The sequence below is a fragment of the Salmo salar genome, chromosome ssa19 (genome assembly GCF_905237065.1).
Source record: "Salmo salar chromosome ssa19, Ssal_v3.1, whole genome shotgun sequence".
NCBI lineage: Eukaryota > Metazoa > Chordata > Actinopteri > Salmoniformes > Salmonidae > Salmo > Salmo salar.
Genome location: NC_059460.1, coordinates 64,518,720 through 64,542,734, shown reverse-complemented (window position 1 = coordinate 64,542,734; position 24,015 = coordinate 64,518,720). Strand labels below are relative to the sequence as shown.

The 24,015-nt window shown below is 42.2% G+C and overlaps 2 protein-coding genes across 12 annotated transcripts in view; one reads left to right on the top strand and one right to left on the bottom strand.

Annotated features, from left to right (window-relative positions):
- mto1 (mitochondrial tRNA translation optimization 1) overlaps positions 1–6,476 on the top strand; it is a 17,080-nt gene extending 10,604 nt beyond the window's left edge. For 6 of the 8 annotated variants that reach the window (XR_001322569.2, XM_014158555.2, XM_014158556.2 and 3 more), the window contains one exon: positions 6,214–6,476. Coding sequence is in view for 6 of the 8 variants with exons in the window: in XM_014158555.2 (XP_014014030.2) it covers positions 6,214–6,387 (174 nt within the window). In the remaining 2 variants the exon portion in view is untranslated. Of the gene's footprint in view, positions 1–5,536; positions 5,862–6,213 lie in introns of those variants that run through there. The other 2 variants (XR_006760768.1, XM_045702600.1) reach the window with 2 other exon arrangements.
- Positions 6,425–24,015, bottom strand: part of LOC106579062 (tectonic-3) — a 22,642-nt gene continuing 5,051 nt past the window's right edge. For 3 of the 4 annotated variants that reach the window (XM_014158558.2, XM_045702602.1, XM_045702601.1), the window contains 8 exons: positions 17,793–17,834; positions 16,708–16,788; positions 16,478–16,597; positions 13,225–13,320; positions 11,730–11,833; positions 11,165–11,312; positions 7,379–7,516; positions 6,425–6,828 (listed from right to left, as the gene is read on the bottom strand). In XM_014158558.2, the coding sequence (XP_014014033.2) occupies positions 6,595–6,828; positions 7,379–7,516; positions 11,165–11,312; positions 11,730–11,833; positions 13,225–13,320; positions 16,478–16,597; positions 16,708–16,788; positions 17,793–17,834 (963 nt within the window). In that variant the 3' untranslated portion in view covers positions 6,425–6,594. The remainder of the gene's footprint in view (positions 6,829–7,378; positions 7,517–11,164; positions 11,313–11,729; positions 11,834–13,224; positions 13,321–16,477; positions 16,598–16,707; positions 16,789–17,792; positions 17,835–24,015) is intronic. The other variant, XM_014158559.2, reaches the window with a different exon arrangement.

Here is a 24,015-nt window from a genome sequence, read left to right as displayed (position 1 = left end):
AGGTTTTTTTGCCTGCCATATGAGTTCTGTTATACTCACAGACACCATTCAAACTGTTGTAGAAACTTCAGAGTGTTTTCTATCCAAATCTACTAATAATATGCATATTCTATTTTCTGGGCCAGAGTAGTAATCTGTTTAAATTGGGTACGTTTTTCATCCGGCCGTGAAAATACTGCCCCCTAGCCCCAACAGGTTTTAACCAATTTTTTTTTTTTTAAGTATGAAATAAACTAAAGGAAAAATAGTAACAAAAAATAATAACAAGGCTATATACAATTGGTACTGAGTCAATGTGCAGAGGTACGGGTTAGTTGAGGTAATGTGTACATGTAGGTAGGGGTAAAGTGACTATGCATAGATAAGACAGAGTAAGTAGGGTGTTGAAAGTGCACTGTGATGAGCTTGGTGCTCCTTTCCAATAAATATCGAGGGTCTTATTCTGATGACATGATCAATGCTTGACTGCTGTTTGACAAATTAAATATTCTCGTTCTTATCCATAATAGTCTCATGTAGACTAGCCTACCCGCACTGTATCTGCGAGCTGTTGGCTGGAGCGCACGTGCCAAGACCAGAGGAGGTACATTTGCTATTTAACACAACAGTTTGTGACAAAACCATCAGCAGTTGAAAATGGGATGGAAACAAATTTGGTACGTGGAAACTTAAGCAAAAAATTACATTTGATGTGCACTACGTCATCGCACACAGATTTTTATCCGCAATAAGTCTGTTTGGTGGAAACACACTAGTGGTGAGAAAATTGGCATATTTTCTTTATGGGGAATTTAGAATATTTGGAAACCTAGCTACAGCTAGTCATTTTTTTTTCCGGACAAAAAAAATATAACTGACCAAGTGTGATGTACGCCCGTGTCCGGACACTCATACTTACGTCCTAAATAGGTTGTTTTGGTATGCGAAAATAAAAAGTGTGACCCATGTGTTTGACAACAGCTGATAATCAGATAAGGTGACGGGCTGTACCAAAATGAACAAATGACGGGAAAAATAGCAATTGCGCATTTGATGAAGCATTCTGTGTGGGTGAGCCTAGTATGTTGTTATTTGTTGCTTACTGCATACATTTTTACTAAACAATGCATTCTAAATAGTTTGTAGTATACAGTATGTAGTTTTAGTAAGTGGTAAGCAAGACCGATTCTGGACACAGCCTAGGTCTTGTGAGGTATGTCATTATATAAGGCCTGTTACACTACCACACTATAGTAAATAGATCTAACACCCTTCATAAGAATCCCAGTGGTTATCCAAATCTTCACCTGCTAAATGAGGTGTCCAAACTCTTAAGACTACAGTGCCAGTCAAGTTTGGACACACCTACTCATTCAAGGGTTTCTTTATTTTTACAATTTTCTACATTGTAGAATAATAGTGAAGACATCAAAACTATGAAATAACACATATGGGATCATGTAGTAACCAAAAACAGTGTTAAACAAATCAAAATATATTTTAGATTCTTCGAAGTAGCCACCGTTTGCTTTGATTACAGCTTTGCACACGCTTGGCATTCTCTCAAACAGCTTCACCTGGAATGCTTTTCCTAACAGTCTTGAAATAGTTCCCACATATGCTGAGCACTTGCTGGCTACTTTTCCTTCACTCTGCGGTCAAACTATTCCCAAACCATCTCAATTGGGTTAAGGTCATCTGATGCAGCACTCCTTCACTTGTTCAAATAGCCCTTACATAGCCTGGAGGTGTGTTGGGTCATTGTCCTGTTGAAAAACAAATGATACTCCCACTAAGTGCAAACCAGATGGGATGGTGTATCGCTGCAGATTGCTGTGGTAGCCATGCTGGTTAAGTGTGCCTAAAATTTGAAATTAATCACAGACAATGTCACCAGCAAAGCACCCCCACACCATTCTACATCCTCCGTGCTTTACAGTGGGAACCACACATGCGGAGATCATCCATTCTCCTACCCTGCGTCTCACAACACGGCGGTTGGAACCCAAAATCTCCAATTTGGATTCATCAGACCAAAGGACACATTTCCACCGGTCTAATGTCCATTGCTGGTGTTTCTTGGCCCAAGCAAGTCTCTTCTTCTTGGTGTCCTTTAGTAGTGGTTTCTTTGCAGCAATTTGACCATGAAGGCCTGATTCACAAAGTCTCCTCTGAACAGTTGATGTTGAGATGTCTGTTACTACAAATTTTATTTGTCACATGCGCTGAATACAACACCTAACATTCAAATGCTTACTGTAATTTACGGTCTATTAAGCGCACCTGAATATAAGCCGCACCCACTGAATTTAAAAAATATATATATTTTGAACATAAATAAGCCGCACGTCTATAAGCCGCAGGTGCCTACCGGTACATTGAAACAAATGAACTTTACACAGGCTTTAATGAAACACGGCTTGTAACAAAAATAAATTGGCTTTAACGAAACACGGCTTGTAACAAAAAATAAAAAATTAGCAGTAAGCTTTAGTTGTCTTTTTGCACTGAGTCAATTCCTCACGCTGCTGTTTCCAACGTTTTATCATCGACTCATTAAGACCAAGCTCCCGTGCAGCAGCTCTATTTCCTTTTCCAACAGCCAGATCAATCGCCTTCAACTTGAAAGCTGCATCATATGCATTTCTCCGTGTCTTTGCCATGATGAGGGTGACAAAATGACTTCCGTAATCAGAATGATGGGAAGTTTGAGAGCGCTCGATTTAATCTAAACAGTAAACAAAAAAGTTGTTTGACCTTAACCCGTTCGGCAATTTCATTGGTCTAATGAAAGCTTCATACCGCCAAAAAACTGAGCACGTCACAGAATGTGTTTTTTTGTAAAAAAAAAAAAATTGAAAGCGGGAAAAATCCATATATTAGCTGCGTCATTGTTTAAGCCGCGAGGTTCAAAGCCTGGGAAAAAAGTTGCGGCTTATAGTCCGGAATTTACGGTACTTACAAGCCCTTAACCAACAATGCGGTTTTAAGAAAACACCTTAAAAAATTGTAATAAGAATAACAAATAATTAAAGAGCAGCAGTAAATAACAATACCGGGGCTATATATACAAGGGGTACCGGTACAGAGTCAATGTGTCAATGTCAGGATGCTCTCGATGGTGCAGCTGTAAAATCTTTTGAGGATCTGAGGAACCATGCCAAGTCTTTTCAGTCTCCTAAGGGGGAATAGGTTTTGTCGTGCCCTCTTCACGACTGTCTTGGTGTGCTTGGACTATGTTAGTTTGTTGGTGATGTGGACGCCAAGGAACCTGAAGCTCTCAACCTGCTCCACTACAGCCCCGTCGATGAGAATGGGGGCATGCTCGGTCCTCCTTTTCTTGTAGTCCACAATCATCTCATTTGTCTTAATCACATTGAGGGAGAGGTTGTTGTCCTGGCACCACACGGTCAGGTCTCTGACCTCATCGTTGTCGGTGATTAGGCCTACCACCGTTGTGTCATCAGCAAACTTAATGATGGTGTTGGAGTTGTGCCTGGCCATGCAGTCATGAGTGAACAGGGAGTACAGGAGGGGACTGAGCACGCAGCCCTGAGGGGCCCCCGTGTTGAGGATCAGCGTGGTGGATGTGTTGTTACCTACCCTTACCACCTGGGGGTGGTGAGTCAGGAAGTCCAGGATCCAGTTGCAGAGGGAGGTGTTTCGTCCCAGGGTCCTTAGCTTAGTGATGAGCTTTGAGGGGCACTTTGAGTTGGTAGAGCATGGTGTTTGCAACGCCAGGGTTGTGGGTTCGATTCCCACGGGGGACCAGTACGGAGAAAAAAAATTATGAAATGTATGCATTCACTACTGTAAGTCGCTCTGGATAAGAGCGTCTGCTAAATGACTAAAATGTAAATGTAAAAATGTGTTGAACGCTGAGCTGTAGTCAATGAATAGCATTCTCACATAGGTGTTCCTTTTGTCCAGGTGGGAAAGGGCAGTGTGGAGTGCAATAGAGATTGCATCATCTGTGGATCTGTTGGTGCGGTATGCAAATTGGAGTGGGTCTAGGGTTTCTGGGATAATGGTGTTGTGTGCCATGACCAGCCTTACAAAGCATTTCATGGCTACAGACGTGAGTGCTACGGGTCGGTTGTTATTTAGATTGGTTACCTTAGTGTTCTTGGGCACAGGGACTATGGTGGTCTGCTTGAAACATGTTGGTATTAGACTCAGACAGGGAGAGGTTGAAAATGTCAGTGAAGACACTTGCCAGTTGGTCAGCGCATGCTCGGAGTACACATCCTGGTAATCCGTCTGGCCCTGCGGCCTTGTGAATGTTGACCTGTTTAAAGGTCTTACATCGGCTGCGGAGAGCGTGATCACACAGTCGTCCGGAACAGCTGATGCTCTCATGTAAGTTTGTGTTACTTTACTCGAAGTGAGCATATAAGTTATTTAGCTTGTCTGGTAGGCTCGTGTCACTGGGCAGCTCTCGGCTGTGCTTCCCTTTGCAGTCGTAATAGTTTGCAAGCCCTGCCACATCCGACGAGCGTCGGAGCACGATTTTATCTAATTTCTGTATTGACGCATTACCTGTTTGATGATTTGTCGGCGGGCATAGCAGGATTTCTTATAAGTTTCCAGGTTAGTCACGCTCCTTGAAAGCGGCAGCGCTACCCTTTAGCTGTAATCCATGGCTTCTGGTTGGGGTATGCACGTACAGTCACTGTGGGGATGACGTCCTCTATGCACTTATTGATAAAGCCAGTCCCTGATGTGGTGTACTCCAATGCCATCGAAAGAAAGACGATACATATTCCAGTCTGTGCTAGCAATACAGTCCTGTAGTTTAGCATCTGCTTCATCTAACCACTTTTTTTTTATAGACTAGTCACTGGTGCTTCCTGCTTTAGTTTTTGCTTGTAAGCAGGAATCAGGAGGATAGAATTATGGTCAGATTTGCCAAATGGAGGGCGAGGGAGAGCTTTGTACGCATCTGTGTGTGGAGTAAAGGTGGTCTAGAATTTTTTTCCCCCCTCTGGTTGCACAGTTAACATGTTGATAGAAATTAGGTAAAACTAATTTAAGTTCCCTGCATTGAAGTCCCCGGCCACTACGATCGCCGTCTCTGGATGAGCGTTTTCCGGTTAGCTTATGGCGGAATACAGTTCGAGTGTGGTTTTAGTCCCAGCCTCGGTCTGTGGTGGTATGTTGACAGCTACGAAAAATACAGAATAAAAACTCTAGGTAGATAGTGTGGTCTACAGCTTATCATGAGATACTCTGCCTCAGGCGAGTAAAACCTTGAGACTTCCTTAGATGTCGTGCACCAGCTGTTTACATAAATGCATAGGCCCCTGCCCCATGTCTTACCAGAGGCTGCTGTTCTGTCCTGCTGGTATAACCCGCCAGCTGTATGTTCTTAATGTCGTCGTTCAGCGAAACATAAGATATGTTTATAATGTCCCGTTGGTAGGATTTACGTGCTTTCAGTTTGTCCCATTTATTTTCCAGCAATTGAACGTTAGGCAAGGGCAGATTAGCCACTCGTCGCCTGACCCTCACAAGGCATCCCGATCTCTTTTCGCGAAACCTACGTTTCCTTTTCCAGCGAATCATGGGGAACTGGGCCAGGTCGGGCGTCCGTAGTATATCCGACTCGTTGAAGAACTCCTCGTCCAACTTGAGGTGAGTAATCCCAGGTCTGATGTCCGGAAGCAGCAACAGTATGTACAAAACAAGTTACGAACAACGCTTAAAGACAAACAAAATGGCATGGTTGGTTAAGAGCCGATAAGATGGCGGCGCCAACTCTGAAGCATTTATTTGGGCTGCAATCTGAGGCGCAGTTAACACTAATGAAGTTATCATTTTAAGAAGGCATACCAGGCGACTACCTCATGAAGCTCGTCAAGCGTGTGCAAAGCTGTCATCAAGGCAAAGGGTGGCTACTTTGAAGAATCTCAAACAAATCTAAATATATTTTATATTTAACACTTTTTGGTTACTACATGATTTCATAGTTTGCCTTCACTATTATTCTACAATGTAGAAAATAGTAATAAAGAAAAACCCTGGAATGAGTAGGTGTCCAAACTTTTGACTGGTAATGTATGTGGGCCTATAGCTTCAAAGGAGTGTTCCTTGATGAAAGCTAACAAAGGTATGTACCAAACGTTGGGCTGCCCTGTGCTTAAATAGTCATGATAATACATTATTTGTAAAATGATTAATGTTGAGCAGATTGATGTTTTTGAGTTTGACACTTGTCTTTTCTTTGTAAATTAGCTGGGCGCTGCTACCCGTCTACCAGGCATGACGCCTGCTGGGATCATCCACCTTCTCAACTATGTCCTCAGGACCGGGCAGAGGAACAGACACACAGAGCACAGAAACCGATCGAGCCAAAAAGAGGGGGGAAAGGGACAGCTGTGTGCAAGCAACATACCAATATCTCAGTGAAATAATGACTAAGAAAAAAATAAATGTACAATGGTAGTTTAGGAAATCATCACTGTTTAATTAAAAATGACCTGAGATTTCAAACCAAACAATTGTGCCCAATTTCACTAATTTCATCTATTCAGCCTCACAAACAGTAACAAAAAAATCCAACATGCAAGCGAAATTGATTATCGAGTGAACATTTCTAGTTCTGTAACAAACATTTTAGTGAAACCAGCACAACAGTAGTAGTGCAACCAACATATCCCACGTGACCTTTTTGAGGTCACTACTGTTGGTGGAGACAGTCTGTCCATCCAGCTCGCCTGTCCCTCTGGAGAAGAAGTCAAACGGAAATTTCCACTTGGGCTGTCGCGTTCCCCTGGGGGGTTCTGGGTAGACTGTAGTGTCAACAAACATCACTTCCGTGGTCACAGCGAAAGGCGAGACGAGGGGACACTGAAGAGGAGAAAGACAGTGTGCAGGGGGAAGAAGGTGGTTGAGAGGGAAACAATGGCATTCCATGTAATTTATTTTGCAGTGGCATGTCTCAGAAGACTGCAGCTATATCATTAATGTGGTTCCAGAGAAGTTCAACACTTCTGGCTGTGAAATCTGCTCAGCACAACTACAGAAAAGATCATACATAATAAGCCCTTGAGGTTTATGCACACGTTATAGGGATAGTTTACCGAAATGAACTATCCCTTTAAAATGGCAAAGGAGGTCAAAGGACACCCACCAGTTTAAACTAAATTAACAGAGACTAGAGCAGGGGTATTCGAGTCTTATCCTACGAGGACCAGACTACTGCTGGTTTTCTGTTTCTACCTGAATTAATTGTACCCACGTGGTGTCCCCAGGTCAAAATAAGTCCCTGGGGACTTATGGGGAGGGAAAAAAGCAGTGGAACTGGATTCGAGGTCCAGATTTGAATGAGGGGATTAGAGGATATGGAGAGAGGTTAAACTGCTCACCCACTGCAAGAGGAGACATGCTTGACTCTTACCTTGACCCTCTGACAGTGGAAGAGGTATTTGGCCCCTAGGATGTAGTTCTGGGGAAAGGCCAGGAGACCTGTCTGAGCCCACAGCACCTGGACTGACAGGGAGTGGGGGAGGAGGCACCCGGACTCACACGACTCCTCCTGGAGACAGAGGGAAGAGAGTGTGTAGAAAAGCCCCCTGTTGAGAGACAATCTTCTGTGTATTGCACAATCATCGGTTGTACACGGCCTTGCGTTCCCTCTCATGGTTTCACAGACTTAATTAATCTGCGGCATTTCACCTGATGCAAGCCTGCATCAGTCAGCAGCTCCATTTAGAGATGGTCCTTGCTATCCGGGATCATTGGGACATCCCTACCCCATTGACATTTAAAATAGTAAGGGTTAAGGTTAGGAACATTCCAAGGATCCCAGAGAGCAGTAACCATTTAGGAATGGTTTGAAATTTACAGGATGGAGACCTGGAGGGTCATGTTTTTTTTTTACTTCAGTCAGCGGGAGGGTTTATTTTTTTAAATCTAGTCCAGGGGAGGGTCATGCATTTTGTAATTTACATTTCAAAATAAGTTGTTTATTAGACTATATCGATGTGTGCTCAATGTCGCCCCTCATCTCTGATTCTCTGCTGGGTGTAATAATGTGCGCCTATAGGCTATTTTGTGTGGTCTCAATCAAAATGATCCATAGGCCATGCTCGGAGTAGCACAGCACAAAGTTACACTCCATTTGGACTTGAGTATCTGGAGCATCAGCAATTGTGGGTTCGATTGCCAGCTCAAAATGGCCAGAAACAAAGACCTTCTTTCTGAAACTCGTCAGTCTATTCTTGTTCTGAGAAATGAAGGCTATTCCATGCAAGAAATTGCCAAGAAACTGAAGATCTTGTACAACGCTGTGTACTACTCCCTTCACAGAACAGCGCAAACTGGCTCTAACCAGAATAGAAAGTGGGAGGGCCCCGGTGCACAAGAGGACAAGTACGTTAGAGTGTCTAGTTTGAGAAACAGACGAAACAAGGCCTCAACTGGCAGCTTTATTAAATAGTACCCGCAAAACAACAGTGAAGAGGCGACTCCGGGATGCTGGCTTCTAGGTAGAGTTCCTCTGTCCAGTGTCTGTGTTATTTTGCCCATCTTAATCTTTATTGGCCAGTCTGAGATATGGATTTTTCTTTGCAAGTCTGCCTAGAAGTCCAGCGTCCCGGAGTCGCCTCTTCACTGTTGACGTTGAGACTTATGTTTTGCGGGTACTATTTAATGAAGCTGCCAGTTGAGGACTTGAGGCATCTCTTTCTCAAACTAGACACTAAAGTATTTGTTCAGCTGTGCACCGGGGCCTCCCACTCCTATTCTGATGCTCCAGATACTCAACTAGTCTAAAGAAGGCCAGTTTTATTACTTCTTTAAATCAGAACAACAGTTTTCAGCTGTGCTAACATCATTGCAAAAGGGCTTTCTAATGATCAATTAGCCTTTTTTTAAATGATAAACTTGGATTAGCTAACAATGTGCCATTGGAACACAGGAGTGATGGTTGCTGATAATGGGCCTCTGTACGCCTATGGAGATATTCCATTACATTAATGAAGATGTTTCTAGCTACAATAGTCATTTACAACATTAACAATGTCTACACTGTATTTCTGATCAATTTTATGTCCTTTTAAAAAGGGACAAAAAAATTGCTTTACTTTTAAAAGCAAGGACATTTCTAAGTGACCCCAAACTTTTTTATGGACACAGTATATTTTACATGTTCTTTTTGTTATTTTTTTGTCCCACATTTCATCTCCCCTATCTCTGAACACTATCCAGTTTTGATTTCTGTTTGCCATATTTTTCAACTGCCGTTTCTATTTTCATAGTTTCTACAGATTGTAAATTAAACATTTCTGCTAAGAGTATTATATTATTGATCAATTGACAAGGACTTTTCAGATCACTCAGCAGTGCTATTTGCAGAGTTAACTCCAGGTAAATGTTGCAATTCTTCAACCATTCCTGAACCTGTGACCAAAAACAAGCCACATATGGACAGTACCAAAACAAATGATCTAATGATTCTGTCTCGTCACAGCAAAATCTGCAGAGCTGGGATGGTTGTATCCCCCATATACAGGGCCTTCGGAAAGTATTCAGACCCCTTGACTTCCACATTTTGTTAGGTTACAGCCTTATTCTAAAATTGATTACATTATTTTTCCCCCCAAAAGACAAAGTAAAAACAGTATTTTTTTTTTTGCTAATTTATTCAAAAGTATGACACTACAAGCTTGGCACACCTGTATTTGGGGAGTTTCTCCCATTCTTCTCTGCAGATCCTCAAGCTCTGTCAGATTGGATGGGGAGCGTCGCTGCACAGCTATTTTCAGGTCTCTCCAGAGATGTTCGATCGGGTTCAAGTCCGGGCTCTGGCTGGGCCACTCAAGGACATTGAGACTTATCCCGAAGCCACTCCTGTGTTGTCTTGGCAGTGTGCTTAGGGTCATTGTCCTGTTGGAAAGTGAATCTTCACCCCATTCTGAGGTCCTGAGGGCTCTGGAGCAGGTTTTTAATCAAGGATCTCTGTACTTTGCTCCGTTCATCTTTGCTTTGATTCTGGCTAGTCTCCCAGTCCCTGCCGCTGAAAAACATCCTCACAGCATGATACTGCCACCACCGTAGGAATGGTGCCATGTTTCCTTCAGACGTGACGCTTGGCTTTCAGGCAAAGAGTTCAATGTTGGTTTCATCAGACCAGAGAATCTTGTTTCTCATGGTCTGAGTCTTTAGGTGCCTTTTGGCAAACTCCAAGTGGGCTGTCATGTGCCTTTTACTGAGGAGTGGCTTCCATCTGGCCACTCTACCATAAAGGCCTGATTGGTGGAGTGCTGCAGAGATGGTTGTTCTTCTGGAACGTTCTCCCATCTTCACAGAGTAACTGGTCAGAGTGACCATCGGTTTCTTGGTCACCTCCCTGACCAAGGCCCTTCTCCCCCGATTGCTCAGTTTGGCAGGGTGGCCAGCTCTTCTAGGAAGTCTTGGTGGTTCCAAACTTCTTCCATTTAAGAATGATGGAGGCCACTGTGTTCTTGGACTTTCAATGCTGCAGAAATGTTTTGGTACCCTTCCCTAAATCTGTACCTCAACAAAATCCTGTCTCGGAGCTCTACGGACAATTCCTTTGACCTCATGGCTTGGTTTTTGCTCCGACATGCACTGTCAACTGTAGGACCTTATATAGACAGGTGTCCAATTTAATTTACCACAGGTGGACGCCAATGAAGTTGTAGAAACATCAAGGATGATCAACTGAAACAGGATGCACCTGATCTCAATTTCAAGTCTCATAGCAAAGGTTCTGAATACTAAATAAGGCATTTCATTAAACATTTTTGCTAAAATGTCTAAAAACCTGTTTTCGCTTTGTCATTATGGAGTATTGTGTGTAGATTGATGAAAAAATATATAATACATTTTAGAGTAAGGCCATAATGTAATAATGTGGAATAAGTGAAGGGGTCTGAATACTTTCCGAATGCACTGTACATCTGTAGTCGAACGCCAGTCACGCATCTAGTATTCCACAGAATACTAAACTCAATTACATTAAGTAACTTTTTCTAACACTGACATTGAGGAATATCAACACACCGACAAGCAACCGTTGATTTTGGAAGTAACTGTGCCTTTAAAGACGAGCATCGTTGCCTACTCAACTCTCATGCTGTAATATTTAAATTAGTAAATTAAGAGTCTGCCTGAGGTAAAGCATTAAAGGGACAGTTTACTATCCTTTTAACAGACTCACCTGTGGCGCCACAGAGCATGCCTGTGTGATGACTCTTGCCCAGTCTGGTTGTGACCCCACAGTCATGGCAACCAGGTTGGGTGTGGAAACCCCCCGGAGGACCCTATAGAGCTGGGAGCGCAGCTTAGAGCAGTTACTCGAAGGAGAACTAAGAATTGACAAAGAATGAGAGAGACACAGAAAATAATGAACTAAATGCTGCAAAGAGGTTCAGGAACTTTCTTTAAAGGGATATTTCGCTGAAAAATGATGAACTTTCTGTACCTTGAAAGAAGCTCATACTTGAGTACTGTGACTTAATTGCTGTGACTATGCAACTATATGAGCTTCTTTCGAAAAGCAAGATGATTAACAAATACGTGTGTTTCAAATTGCCACAACAGATGCGATTGTAACGGATGTACAGTCAGGTCCAAAATTATTGGCACCCTTGATAAAGATGAACAACAACAAAAAAGACACCAATTTTGGACCGGACTGCATATAAAACTACAAATGGAAAAGCCAGGTGGACAGGACACTGTCACTAAGGGATGAGAATGATGGATGGGTAGTGTAGTCTCACCTGAAGGTACAGCCTGTGATGGTGTTGTGAGTGAAAAGGATGGGCATGCGGTTGCTGGGGTTAATAGAGCACTCTCCCCCCAGTGACACACCCAGAAGAGTTAGCTGACCCCGAGTCAAAGAATAGGAAATCTCAGTATATTGGCACTACGCCTCACCCCATTTAAAACAATGCAGTGTAGTATAAGAATGGAAAAGTAAATATAGCTGCAAGCAGCAATGAAACGTGGTGCTGGCTAAACGTGGAGCAGGCTTAAAGAGAGAGTTGCATGGAAGCATTATACATCCTCCCTTGTAAAAATTCAAAACAAGCTATATGCAAGTTGAGGTGAAATTAGGATTCTAGCCTATTGAGACAAAATATTTTTGGAAAAAAGAAAGTCGTTATTTTCCAAAATGCATCATACGGGGATGATTTCTGTATTTTTATAGTTACATATCTTGGAAACTTGAGTGCTGCCAAGCAAAACAGTGTGACTGTCAACAATGGACTAATGACACAAATAAAAAGTGTGTGGAATTGTCCTTTAACTCCTAGCGTACTTGATACCGACATGATTAACATACATTGAGTTGTCAATCGAATGTACGGTTCATGATGATTTTCGAAGATGTTTGTTCCTTAAATTGAGAGAAACTCATACCGAGTGTTGTGGTTGCATGGGTGGACCTGACCCTTAGATGTCTTTATCACTAGCATAAATGCTAACAGTTTGAGATTCACAACTGAATTGCATGCCGTTTCCATGTTTGAGATCAACACCTGCTTCAACATACACCTTCCTACTACTGACCACAAAACCCTCAAATCAGTTTCATGTTTAGTTATTAGGGTTTAAATCAGAACACATTTATTTTTAGAAAGGTTCAATTTTGTCCATTTGACGTTTATCATTTAGATTTTTTTCAAACTTAGTAGAGACTGACATGGTGAAAATACTGTATATTTGGAGTTCCGAGTCAGATGTACAGCTCATGAGAAGATTAAGATTTTATTTAAAATCCAGGATGGTAAAAAATCCAATATGGCGGACCTCATGAGTCAAATTTGTTCCTTATGATGAGAAACACTGATATACCAAGCTTCGTGTTTATACGTCAAACAGGGAACTGGGGATGAGCCTTAGACTTTGAATGCTTATTACAGCACCACCTATAGGCCATATTACCAAAGTATAATTGTTTTTACCAATCGTGCATTGTGATATTGAACAAGTACGAAAGAATAATCAGAAAAAAAATTCCCATCAAAACAAAATGTTTTCTTGCTGCCAGCACCCCTTATAAGAACATTCAGTACATAGTGTCAAGGATATGTGATTCTTCAAAGCAACTGTACTGTAGGCCCATTTGATTTTCTGATCTTCAGTGTCTTCTGTGAATAGTTTTTAAATTAAAACAAAGTCGCATACATGTCTCTGTATATCAACAAGTAGTATGCCAAAAAATGAAAAACATTGTTTCTGCATGTCATGTGTGCTATTCCCGAAGGATACAGGTTGGACCGCTTCGCCAAATTGACCAATCACAGGAGTCCCCATTGTTAGTCCCACCACAGGGGTTGGTTCAGGAGTAGGAGGGGGCGTGGATAACTGAAATAGATGACTTTCAATTAAATTTGAATATTGAACCATACCATTGATACAATAGACAGTGCATTTGGAAAGTATTCAGACCCCTTCCCCACATTGTTGAGGAAAACAATTTAAACACAATACCCCATAATGACAAAGTGAAAACAGGTTTCTAGAAATGTTTGCAAATGTATTAAAAATAAAAACAAATACCTTATAAGTATTCAGACCCTTTGCTATGAGACTTGAAATTGAGCTCCGGTGCATCCTGTTTCCGTTAACCTCCCACAAGGACAACCACCTCTGCAGCACTCCACCAAATCAGGCCTTCATGGTAGAGTGGCCAAATGGAAGCCACTCGTCATTAAAAAGGCAGCTAAAGGACTCGGACCATGCAAAACAAGATTCTCTGATCTGTTGAAACCAAGCTTGAACTCATTGGCGTGAATGCCAAGCGTCACATCTGGAGGAAATCTGGCACCATCCCTACGGTGAAGCACGGTGGTGGCAGTATCATGCAGGCGGGATGTTTTTCAACGGCAGGGACTGGGAGACTAGTCAGCATCAAGGGAAAGATGACCAGAGCAAAGTAGAGAGAGATCCTTGATGAAAATCTGCTCCAGAGTTCTCAGGAACTCAGACTGGGCGAAGGTTCACCTTCCAACAGGACAACGACCATAAGCACACAGCAAAGACAACACAGGAGTGGCTTCAGGACAAGTCTCTGAATGTCCATGAGTGTCCCAACCAGAGCCCAGACTTGAACCCGATCAAACATCTGTGGAGAGACCAGAAAATAGCTGTGCAGCGACACTCCCCATCCAACCTGACAGAGATTAAAGGATCTGCAGAGAAGAACGTGAGAAACTCCCCAAATACAGGTGTGCCAAGCTTGTAGCATCATACCCAAGAAGACTTGAGGCTGTAGTCACTGTCTCGGGTGCTTCAACAAAGTACTGAGTAAAGGGTCTGAATACTTACAGCACCATTCAAAAGTTGACACCTACTCATTCCAGGGTTTTTCTTTGTGAAATAACATATGGAATCATGTATTAACAAAAAAAAAAGTAAGAAACAAAATATTTTATATTTGAGATTCTTCAAAGTAGACACCCTTTGCCTTTAACAGCTTTGCACACTCTTGGCATTCTCTCAAACTGCTTCATGAGGTAGTCACCTTTTTTCATTAAGAGGTGTGCCATATGGAAAGTTAATTAGTGGAATTCTTTCCTTCTTAATGTGTTTGAGCCAATCAGTTGTTGTGACAAGGTAGGGGTGGTATATAGAAGACAGCCCTATTTGGTAAAAGACCAAGTCCATATTACGGCAATAACAGCTCAAATAAGCAAAGAGAAATGGCAATCCATTACTTTAAGACATGAAGGTCAGTCGATCTGGAAAATGTCAAACATTGAAAGTTTCTTTAAGTGCAATCTCAAAAACCATTAAGCGCTATGATGAAACTCGCTCTCATGAGGAACGCCACAGGAAAGTAAGACCCAGAGTTACTTTTGCTGCAGAGGACAAGTTCATTAGAGTTAACTGCACCTCAGATTGCAGCCCAAATAAATACTTCAGAGTTCAAATACAGACATCAACATCAACTGTTCAGGAGACTGTGAATCAGGCCTTCATGGTCGAATTGCTGCAAAGAAACCACTACAAAAGAACACCAATACAAAGAAAAGACTTGCTTGGTTCAAGAAACACGAGCAATGGACATTAGACCGGTGGAAATCTGTCCTTTGGTCTGATGAGGCCAAATTTGAGATTTTTGGTTCCAACCACCGTGTCTTTGTGAGACGGGTGATCTCCGCATGTGTGGTTCCCACCGTGAAGCGTGGAGGTGTGATGGTGATTTGCTGGTGACACTGTCGGTGATTTATTTAGAATTCAAGGCACACTGAACCAGGATGGCTACCACAGCAATACGCCATCCCACCTGGTTTGCGCTTAGTGGGACTATAATTTGTTTTTCAACAAGACAATTATCCAAAACACCTCCAGGTTGTGTAAGGGCTATTTGACCAAGAAGGAGAGTGATGGAGTGCTGCATCAGATGATCTGGCCTGCACAATCACCCAACCTCAACCTAATTGAGATGGTTTGGGATGAGTTGGACCGCAGAGTGAAGGAAAAGCAGCCAACAAGTGCTCAGCATGTGTGGGAACTCCTTAAAGACGGTTGGAAAAGTATTCCAGGTGAAGCTGGTTGAGAGAATGCCAAGATTGTGGAAAGCTATCATCAAGGCAAAGGGTAGCTACTTTGAAGAATCTCAAATATATTTTTATTAATTTAACACTTTTTTTGGTAACTATATGACTTATTTCATAGTTTCAATGTCCTCACTATTATTCTACAATGTAGAAAATTGTCAAAATAAAGAAAAACCCTTAAGTAGGTGTCTAAACTTTTGACTGGTACTGTATGTAAATGTAATGTTTTAATTTTTAAAAACCTGTTTTTGCTTTGTCATTATGGGGTTGTGTGTAGACTGAGGGGGGGGAAAAACAATTTAATCAAACTTTAGAATAAGGCTATAACGTAACAAAATGTGGAAAAGGTCAAGGGGTCTGAATACTTTCCAAATGCACTGTACCAGGGTAGGTGTCAATTCCACTTCAATTTAGTCAATGTAGGAAGTAAACAAATTCCAAGATTGAATTGAAATGGAATTGACCCAAACTCTGAGACAGATATTTCCTGGATGCATAACTATAACCATCAGTCATGTGTGTTCATGGTCATCAACCACATTCACTGTTAAAGGGATACTTTGGCAATGATTTTGACAATCATGTCTCTGTGTCCAGTATGAAGGTCGAGGTAGTTAATGCCAACTAACGTTAGCGCATGACTAGAAGTCTATGTGTATCGGTTAGCGCAATAACTAGAAGCTAGCAGATACCCATAGACTTCCCGTCCTTGCACCAGCTAGTTAGCAACTTCCTTCAAACTGCATGCAGAGACAAAAATTGTATCCACAAGCGCATCTGCCTCTGGGGAAGTAGATAAAGGGCCTCATTGCCAAAATCCCAAAGTATCCCTTTAAGTTTGTCAAAGTCCCGACATAGCTACTCTGCAAAAGGGCTATTTGACGCGAGAATACATGCACATCGCTCGAACATGTTTGTAAACCAACAATTGCTCTATACACCATCGATTGAAAGCCTACCTGGAAACGGACAGTGTGCTTCTGCAACAGATTCGTATCTGAGTCAGTGTCTACCAAGACCATGTTTACTGTTGCCATAGCGATCTCCCCTATAATTGTGTACCATATAAGATAGTCCACCTGCATGTGGAAAAGAATGAGAAGATGTGAGCTAGAAAGATTAAATGGATATTCAGTAATTTTGTCAATATTCTTGGACTATTATTTAACTTGATTGTTTAATCTCTAACCTTTGACACCACATTGAGACAGGAACCATTTTGTTCTCTCGGTTTAGGCCAACCATTGCCAACTACTGGAGTGACTGGGATCTAACACAGGATGAGAATGAGAGGTCAGTGTGTGCGGTCCAAATCTTTCCCCTTAGCCTCAAAGAATGCACTTCACTCCCTTCCCCAAAGTACAATGCCTAGTGAAAGTCTACACCCCTTGCAGTCTCCAATGTTGCTGCTTTAAATTAAACTGGATTACATTTTTTTCCTACTGATCTCACAACCTACTCCACATTCCAAATGAATAAAAAATTAAAAACAAAAGATGTCTTGATTGCATATACTTGGTGGAAGCACCTTTGGCAGCCATTAAAGCTATTTTGTCAACATTTCTCAAGCTCAATATATTTGGTTGGAAATCTTTGATGGACAGCAATATTCAAAACCAGATTTTCAAGCAAATTTAAGTCAAGACTGAGCCTGGACCAACAGAGAATATTGCAGTCTATCAATGATTCCCAAACAATTTTACTGAGCTAGAGCAATTTTGACAAAAACAATGGATATTGTTGAGTTGTGCAAAGTTGGGAGAGTCTTATTAAAAATGATTCACAGCTGTAGTGGCTGCCAAAGGTGCTTCCACCAATAATTAACTCGGGTGTGAAAACACATGAAATCAAGACAGTAATTAAAAGCATTTTCTATAATTTTTCATTCACTTTGAAAATGTGGAGTAGGTTGTGTAGATCGGTAGGAATAAAATCCAATTGAATCACTTTTTAGATTTAATTTTAGGGCAGCAAAATGTGAAGACTGCAAGGTGTGTGTAGATTTTCACTAGCGACTGTGTACTCATTCACCTTTCTCCCCGAAGGATGTACTCGTTCACTGCATATATTGAAAGCATGGGATTTGTGTAAGAAGAAAAGGTGGAGCTGCTCTCCAGCTCCACACTCACACCAATCCAATGCTTTGAAATCTATGAGGGGAAGTGAATGAGTGCACTTCGGAAAGAGACTAGAGAATGGGGCCGCCGAAAGTGAGTGCCATCCAATCTGAGACAAGTCACATGTTTTTGCCCTCTAATGTGTGGTCAATCTTACCAGATTATCTGGTAATATCTGAATATTCTCACGAACTGGAATCTGTAATGACAATAATTAGTTGTGGCAGAATGTGTTAACATTACTGGAATATTCACAGTGAAAGATAAGGAAATATCAATGTGGCCAATTGCAACGAAGAAGAAGAACTTCTTACATAGTACTGTGTTATTGCTGGCTTTCTTAAAATGATATTAACGAGAGATTACATGCACCTGCGTGCTAAAAGAAGATTGATTGCAATGCAAAACCCACAAGAATAAAGCAGTGATTTAGCTGATCTCACGTTGATACCAGACAGCTGCAGCTTTTGGCATCTAGGTTCTCTATTCACACCCCCAATGAAATAATGACATCAGGAGCATCGGAAACCGAAAGGCTGATGAATGTAAAATACTTATTTAAGTACAAGATTATAAAAAAAGTAGTAGGCCTATATTTCACTCAAACATTTAATCGTAAAATAGAAAATTATTATAGCCTAATGTGCCATTTGAAATAAATGTAGTCTAACGAAGTTTCATTTGATAAAGATAATTGAGTTATGATTGTCCTGATTTAGTTACACATTTTAAAATATGGACAGTGCAGGATTATCCCCCCATTTTTACATTTTGTCTGAGAAATTAATCTAATTGATTGCACCCAAATTGGTCATTTTAATTTATAGGATTCAGATATTAAATAAATGGTAACACTTTACTTGACACCCAGCGCCATAACACATTATGACACAGTCATAACAACATGAGTGTCAAAACCCCCAAAACCTACCATGGTAGTTATATTATGGCTGGTTATGACCAGTGGTAAAGTACTTATGTAAAATTATACTGCTCAAAAAAATAAAGGGAACACTTAAACAACACATCCTAGATCTGAATGAAAGAAATAATCTTATCAAATACTTTTTTCCTTTACATAGTTGAATGTGCTGCCAACAAAATCACACAAAAATAATCAATGGAAATCCAATTTATCAACCCATGGAGGTCTGGATTTGGAGTCACACTCAAAATTAAAGTGGAAAACCACACTACAGGCTGATCCAACTTTGATGTAATGTCCTTAAAACAAGTCAAAATGAGGCTCAGTAGTGTGTGTGGCCTCCATGTGCCTGTATGACCTCCCTACAACGCCTGGGCATACTCCTGATGAGGTGGCGGATGGTCTCTTGAGGGATCTCCTCCCAGACCTGGACTAAAGCATCCGCCAACTCCTGGACAGTCTGTGGTGCAACGTGGCGTTGGTGGATGGAGCGAGACATGATGTCCCAGATGTGCTCAATTGGATTCAGGTCTGGGGAACGGGCAGGCCAGTCCATAGCATCAATGCCTTCCTCTTGCAGGAACTACTGACACACTCCAGCCACATGAGGTCTAGCATTGTCTTGCATTAGGAGGAACCCAGGGCCAACCGCACCAGCATATGGTCTCACAAGGGGTCTGAGGATCTCATCTCGGTACCTAATGGCAGTCAGGCTACCTCTGGCGAGCACATGGAGGGCTGTGCGGCCCCCCAAAGAAATGCCACCCCACACCATGACTGACCCACCGCCAAACCGGTCATGCTGGAGGATGTTGCAGGCAGCAGAACGTTCTCCACGGCGTCTCCAGACTCTGTCACGTCTGTCACGTGCTCAGTGTGAACCTGCTTTCATCTGTGAAGAGCACAGGGCGCCAGTGGCGAATTTGCCAATCTTGGTGTTCTCTGGCAAATGCCAAACATCCTGCACGGTGTTGGGCTGTAAGCACAACCCCCACCTGTGGACGTTGGGCCCTCATGGAGTCTGTTTCTGAACGTTTGAGCAGACACATGCACATTTGTGGCCTGCTGGATGTCATTTTGCAGGGCTCTGGCAGTGTTTCTCCTGCTCCTCCTTGCACAAAGGCGGAGGTAGCGGTCCTGCTGCTGGGTTGTTGCCCTCCTACGGCCTCCTCCACGTCTCCTGATGTACTGGCCTGTCTCCTGGTAGCGCCTCCATGCTCTGGACACTACGCTGACACACACAGCAAACCTTCTTGCCACAGCTCGCATTGATGTGCCATCCTGGATGAGCTGCACTACCTGAGCCACTTGTGTGGGTTGTAGACTCCGTCTCATGCTACCACTAGAGTGAAAGCACCGCCAGCATTCAAAAGTGACCAAAACATCAGCCAGGAAGCATAGGAACTGAGAAGTGGTCTGTGGTCCCCACCTGCAGAACCACTCCTTTATTGGGGGTGTCTTGCTAATTGCCTATAATTTCCACCTGTTGTCTATTCCATTTGCACAACAGCATGTGAAATGTATTGTCAATCAGTGTTGCTTCCTAAGTGGACAGTTTGATTTCACAGAAGTGTGATTGACTTGGAGTTACATTGTGTTGTTTAAGTGTTCCCTTTATTTTTTTTGAGCAGTGTACTTTAAAGTACTGAAGTCTTTTTGTGCTCTGTCTACTTTACGATTTCTATTTTTGCCAACTTTTAGATCACTACATTCCTAAAAAAAAATGTACTTTTTACTCCATACATTTTCTCTGACACCCAAAAGTAAATTGACCATATTACATTATCATTGTAATGTCAGACATGAACCTACCCCAATGCTCTTTCTGATGACTGGGATGAATGCAGGAGCAGATTTTAAGAGCAGGACAAAACATCCTGACTGATGACTGACATAAGGGCATGTATGTGACAGGCCTATCTGGCTTATATGATTATTGACACTGGCTTCTTGACAGTGTCAAAGTGTATTTTCTACAAGTTATTTAAATGATGAAAAAACATGACTAAACAAAGGAAGGACTTAAGAAACAAACTTTCAAACGAAAGGCAACTTCTTGGCAGGAAAAAAAAATTGAATAAATGTGGGTTTGAACACTTATGTAGGCATCATAACCAGCCATAAAATTACACTACTTTATTTATTTCACCTTTTTTTAACCAGGTAGGCCAGTTGAGAACAAGTTCTCATTTACAACTGCGACCTGGCGAAGATAAAGCAAAGCGACACAAACAACAACAGTTACACATGGAATAAACAAACGTAGGGTCAATAACATAATAGAAAAAAATCTATATACAGTGTGTGCAAATGAGGTAAGATTAGGGAGGTAAGGCAATAAATAGGCCATAGTGGCGAAGTAATTACAATTTAGCAATTAAACACTGGAGTGATAGATGTGCAGAAGATGAATGTGCAAGTAGAAATACCGGGGTGCAAAGGAGCAAAAAAATATATAAAACAGTATGGGTATGAGGCAGATCACTGCACCTGTACATGGGCTATGTACAGGTGCAGTGATCTGTGAGCTGCTCTGACAGCTGATGCTTAAAGTTAGTGAGGGAGATATGAGTCTCCAGCTTCAGTGATTTTTGAAATTCGTTCCAGTCATAGGCAGCAGAGAACTGGAAGGAAAGGCGGCCAAAGGAGGAATTGGCTTTGGGGGTGACCAGTGAAATATACCTGCTGTAGTGCGTGCTACAGGTGGGTGCTGCTATGGTGACATGTGAGCTGAGATAAGACGAGGCTTTACCTAGCAAAGACTTGTAGATGACCTGGAGCCAGTGGGTTTGGCGACAAATATATGAAGCAAGGGCCAGCCAACAAGAGCACACAGGTCGCAGTGGTGGGTAGTATATGGGGCATTGGTGACAAAACGGATGGCACTGTGATAGACTGCATCCAGTTTGCTGAGTAGAGTGTTGGGAGGCTATTTTGTAAATGACATCGCCGAAGTTGAGGATCGGTAGGATGGTCAGTTTTATGAGGGTGTGTTTGGCAGCATGAGTGAAGGAAGCTTTGTTTGCGAAATAGGAAGCCGATCCTAGATTTCATTTTGGATTGGAGATGCTTAACATGAGTCTGGAAGAAGAGTTTACAGTCTAACCAGACACCTAGGTATTTGTCCACATATTCTAAGTCAGAACCGTCCAGAATAGTGATGTTGGACGGGCAGCGATCGGTTGAAGAGCATGCATTTAGTTTTACTTGCATTTAAGAGCAGTTGGATGCCACGGAAGGAGAGTTGTATGGCATTGAAGCTCGTCTGGAGGTCAGTTAAGTGTCCAAAGAAGGGCCAGAAGTATACAGAATGGTGTCGTCTGCATTGAGGTGGATCAGAGAATCACCAGCAGCAAGAGCGACATCATTGATGTATACAGAGAAAAGAGTCAGCCCGAGAATTGAACCCTGTGGCACCCCCATAGAGACTGCCAGAGGTCCAGACAACAGGCCCTCCGATTTGACACACTGAACTCTATCTGAGAAGTAGTTGGTGAACCAGGCGAGGCAGTCATTTGAGAAACCAAGGCTGTTGAGTCTGCCGATAAGAATGTGGTGATTGACAGGGTCGAAAGCCTTGGCCAGGTCGATGAATACGGCTGCACAGTATTGTCTTTTATCAATGGCGGTTATGATATCGTTTAGGATCTTGAGCGTGGCTGAGGTGCACCCATGACCAGCTCGGAAACCAGATTGCATAGCGGAGAAGGTACGGTGGGATTCGAAATGGTCGGTGATCTGTTTAACTTGGCTCTAGAAGACCTTAGAAAGGCAGGGTAGGATAGATATAGGTCTGTAACAGTTTGGGTCTAGAGTGTCTCCCCCTTTGATGAGGGGGATGACCGCGGCAGCTTTTCAATCTTTGGGGATCTCAGGCGACACGAAAGAGAGGTTGAACAGGCTAGTAATAGAGGTTGCAACAATTGCGGTGGATAATTTTAGAAAGAGAGGGTCCAGATTGTCTAGCCCAGCTGATTTGTAGGGGTCTAGATTTTGCAACTCTTTTAGAACATCAGCTATCTGGATTTGGGTGAAGGAGAAAAGGGGGAGGCTTGGGAAAGTTTCTGTGGGGGGTGCAGGGCTGTTGATCGGGGTAGGGGTAGCCAGGTGGAAAGCATGGCCAGCCGTAGAAAAATGCTTATTGAAATTCTCAATTATCATGGATTTATCGGTGGTGACAGTGTTTCCTAGCCTTAGTGCAGTGGGCAGCTGACAGGAGGTGCTCTTATTCTCCATGGACTTTAGTGTCCCAGAACTTTTTGGAGTTTGTGCTACAAGATGCAAATTTCTGTTTGAAAAAGCTAGCCTTTGCTTTTCTAACTGCCTGTGCATATTGGTTCCTAACTTCACTGAAAAGGGGCTATTCGATGCTAATGCAGTACGCCACAGGATGTATATGGTCACAACAGGTGTAAATATGGGTTATGACCATGTTATGACATGGTTATGATCGTGTCATGACGCTGGGTGTCAAGTGTTGCCAAAGAAATATAGTACCCAAAATCCAAATTTGGGCAAAACTTCTTCCTACTAATGATTTAAGACATAAAAATGGTCAAAAGCCACACGTAAAATGAGCGAGAAAAAGGCCATTCTTGAACATGGGGTGAGTCAGTTACTAATTTGTAAATTAAGCCAGTTTGTTATTTAGAATTATTTCTGTTTTTTTACAGTCATCTCACGGGTCTCCCAGTTGAGGCCGGCACGGGTATTGAACCAGCATCTGTAGCAACACAGCTTGCACTATGCAGTGTCTTAGACCGTTGCGCCACTTAGGCGCTGTACAATGTGACCGGTTGGGAATGGCCTACAGTACTGCAGTAAGAGCAAAATAATCCTAACAAGAATAAAAACCTTAGTGTAACCTCAGTTTTAGTAAGTAATACTGAAGTAGTGCACAATTATCAGTTTCCATTTAGGTTTATGTCGCCCATTCATTGTCAGACACACAGTAGGACCCAAAACCATAATCAGTGCTCTAACTCCCCCTTGCGCTGGTCTGGAGCAATGAAGTGGTGACGCAGGGTACCATACTGAACCAGAAATTACCTCTAAGTCTCACGCCGTAAGCTCGCAACTTTTAAAGGAGGAACCACTGTAGTATGAAGCTGCATCTTGGAGTTTTGCTTCTCCATATTATGTCATTTATTCCCTGTGAATCTGGTGAATCCCTCCGTTCAAAGAAATGTGTAATTGAAGTCACTTGCATTATTTACCGCGCAATTAATTAGCTTAATTTCTTAGGGATCAAATTATATTTCAACAAAATAATGTTTCAGGAATGCTAATCGTATCCGTTACTAACCACAGAAACTATTTCAGAACAATCTGAGATGGTTGGTGTCAAAATAGTCTATCTTGTGTTTGGGGTAGAACGACCCTTGTACGGAATGATTGACAAATAGTTCAATCTACCCTTGGTCTGCTCAATAAGCAGGTTCAATAATACCCACCA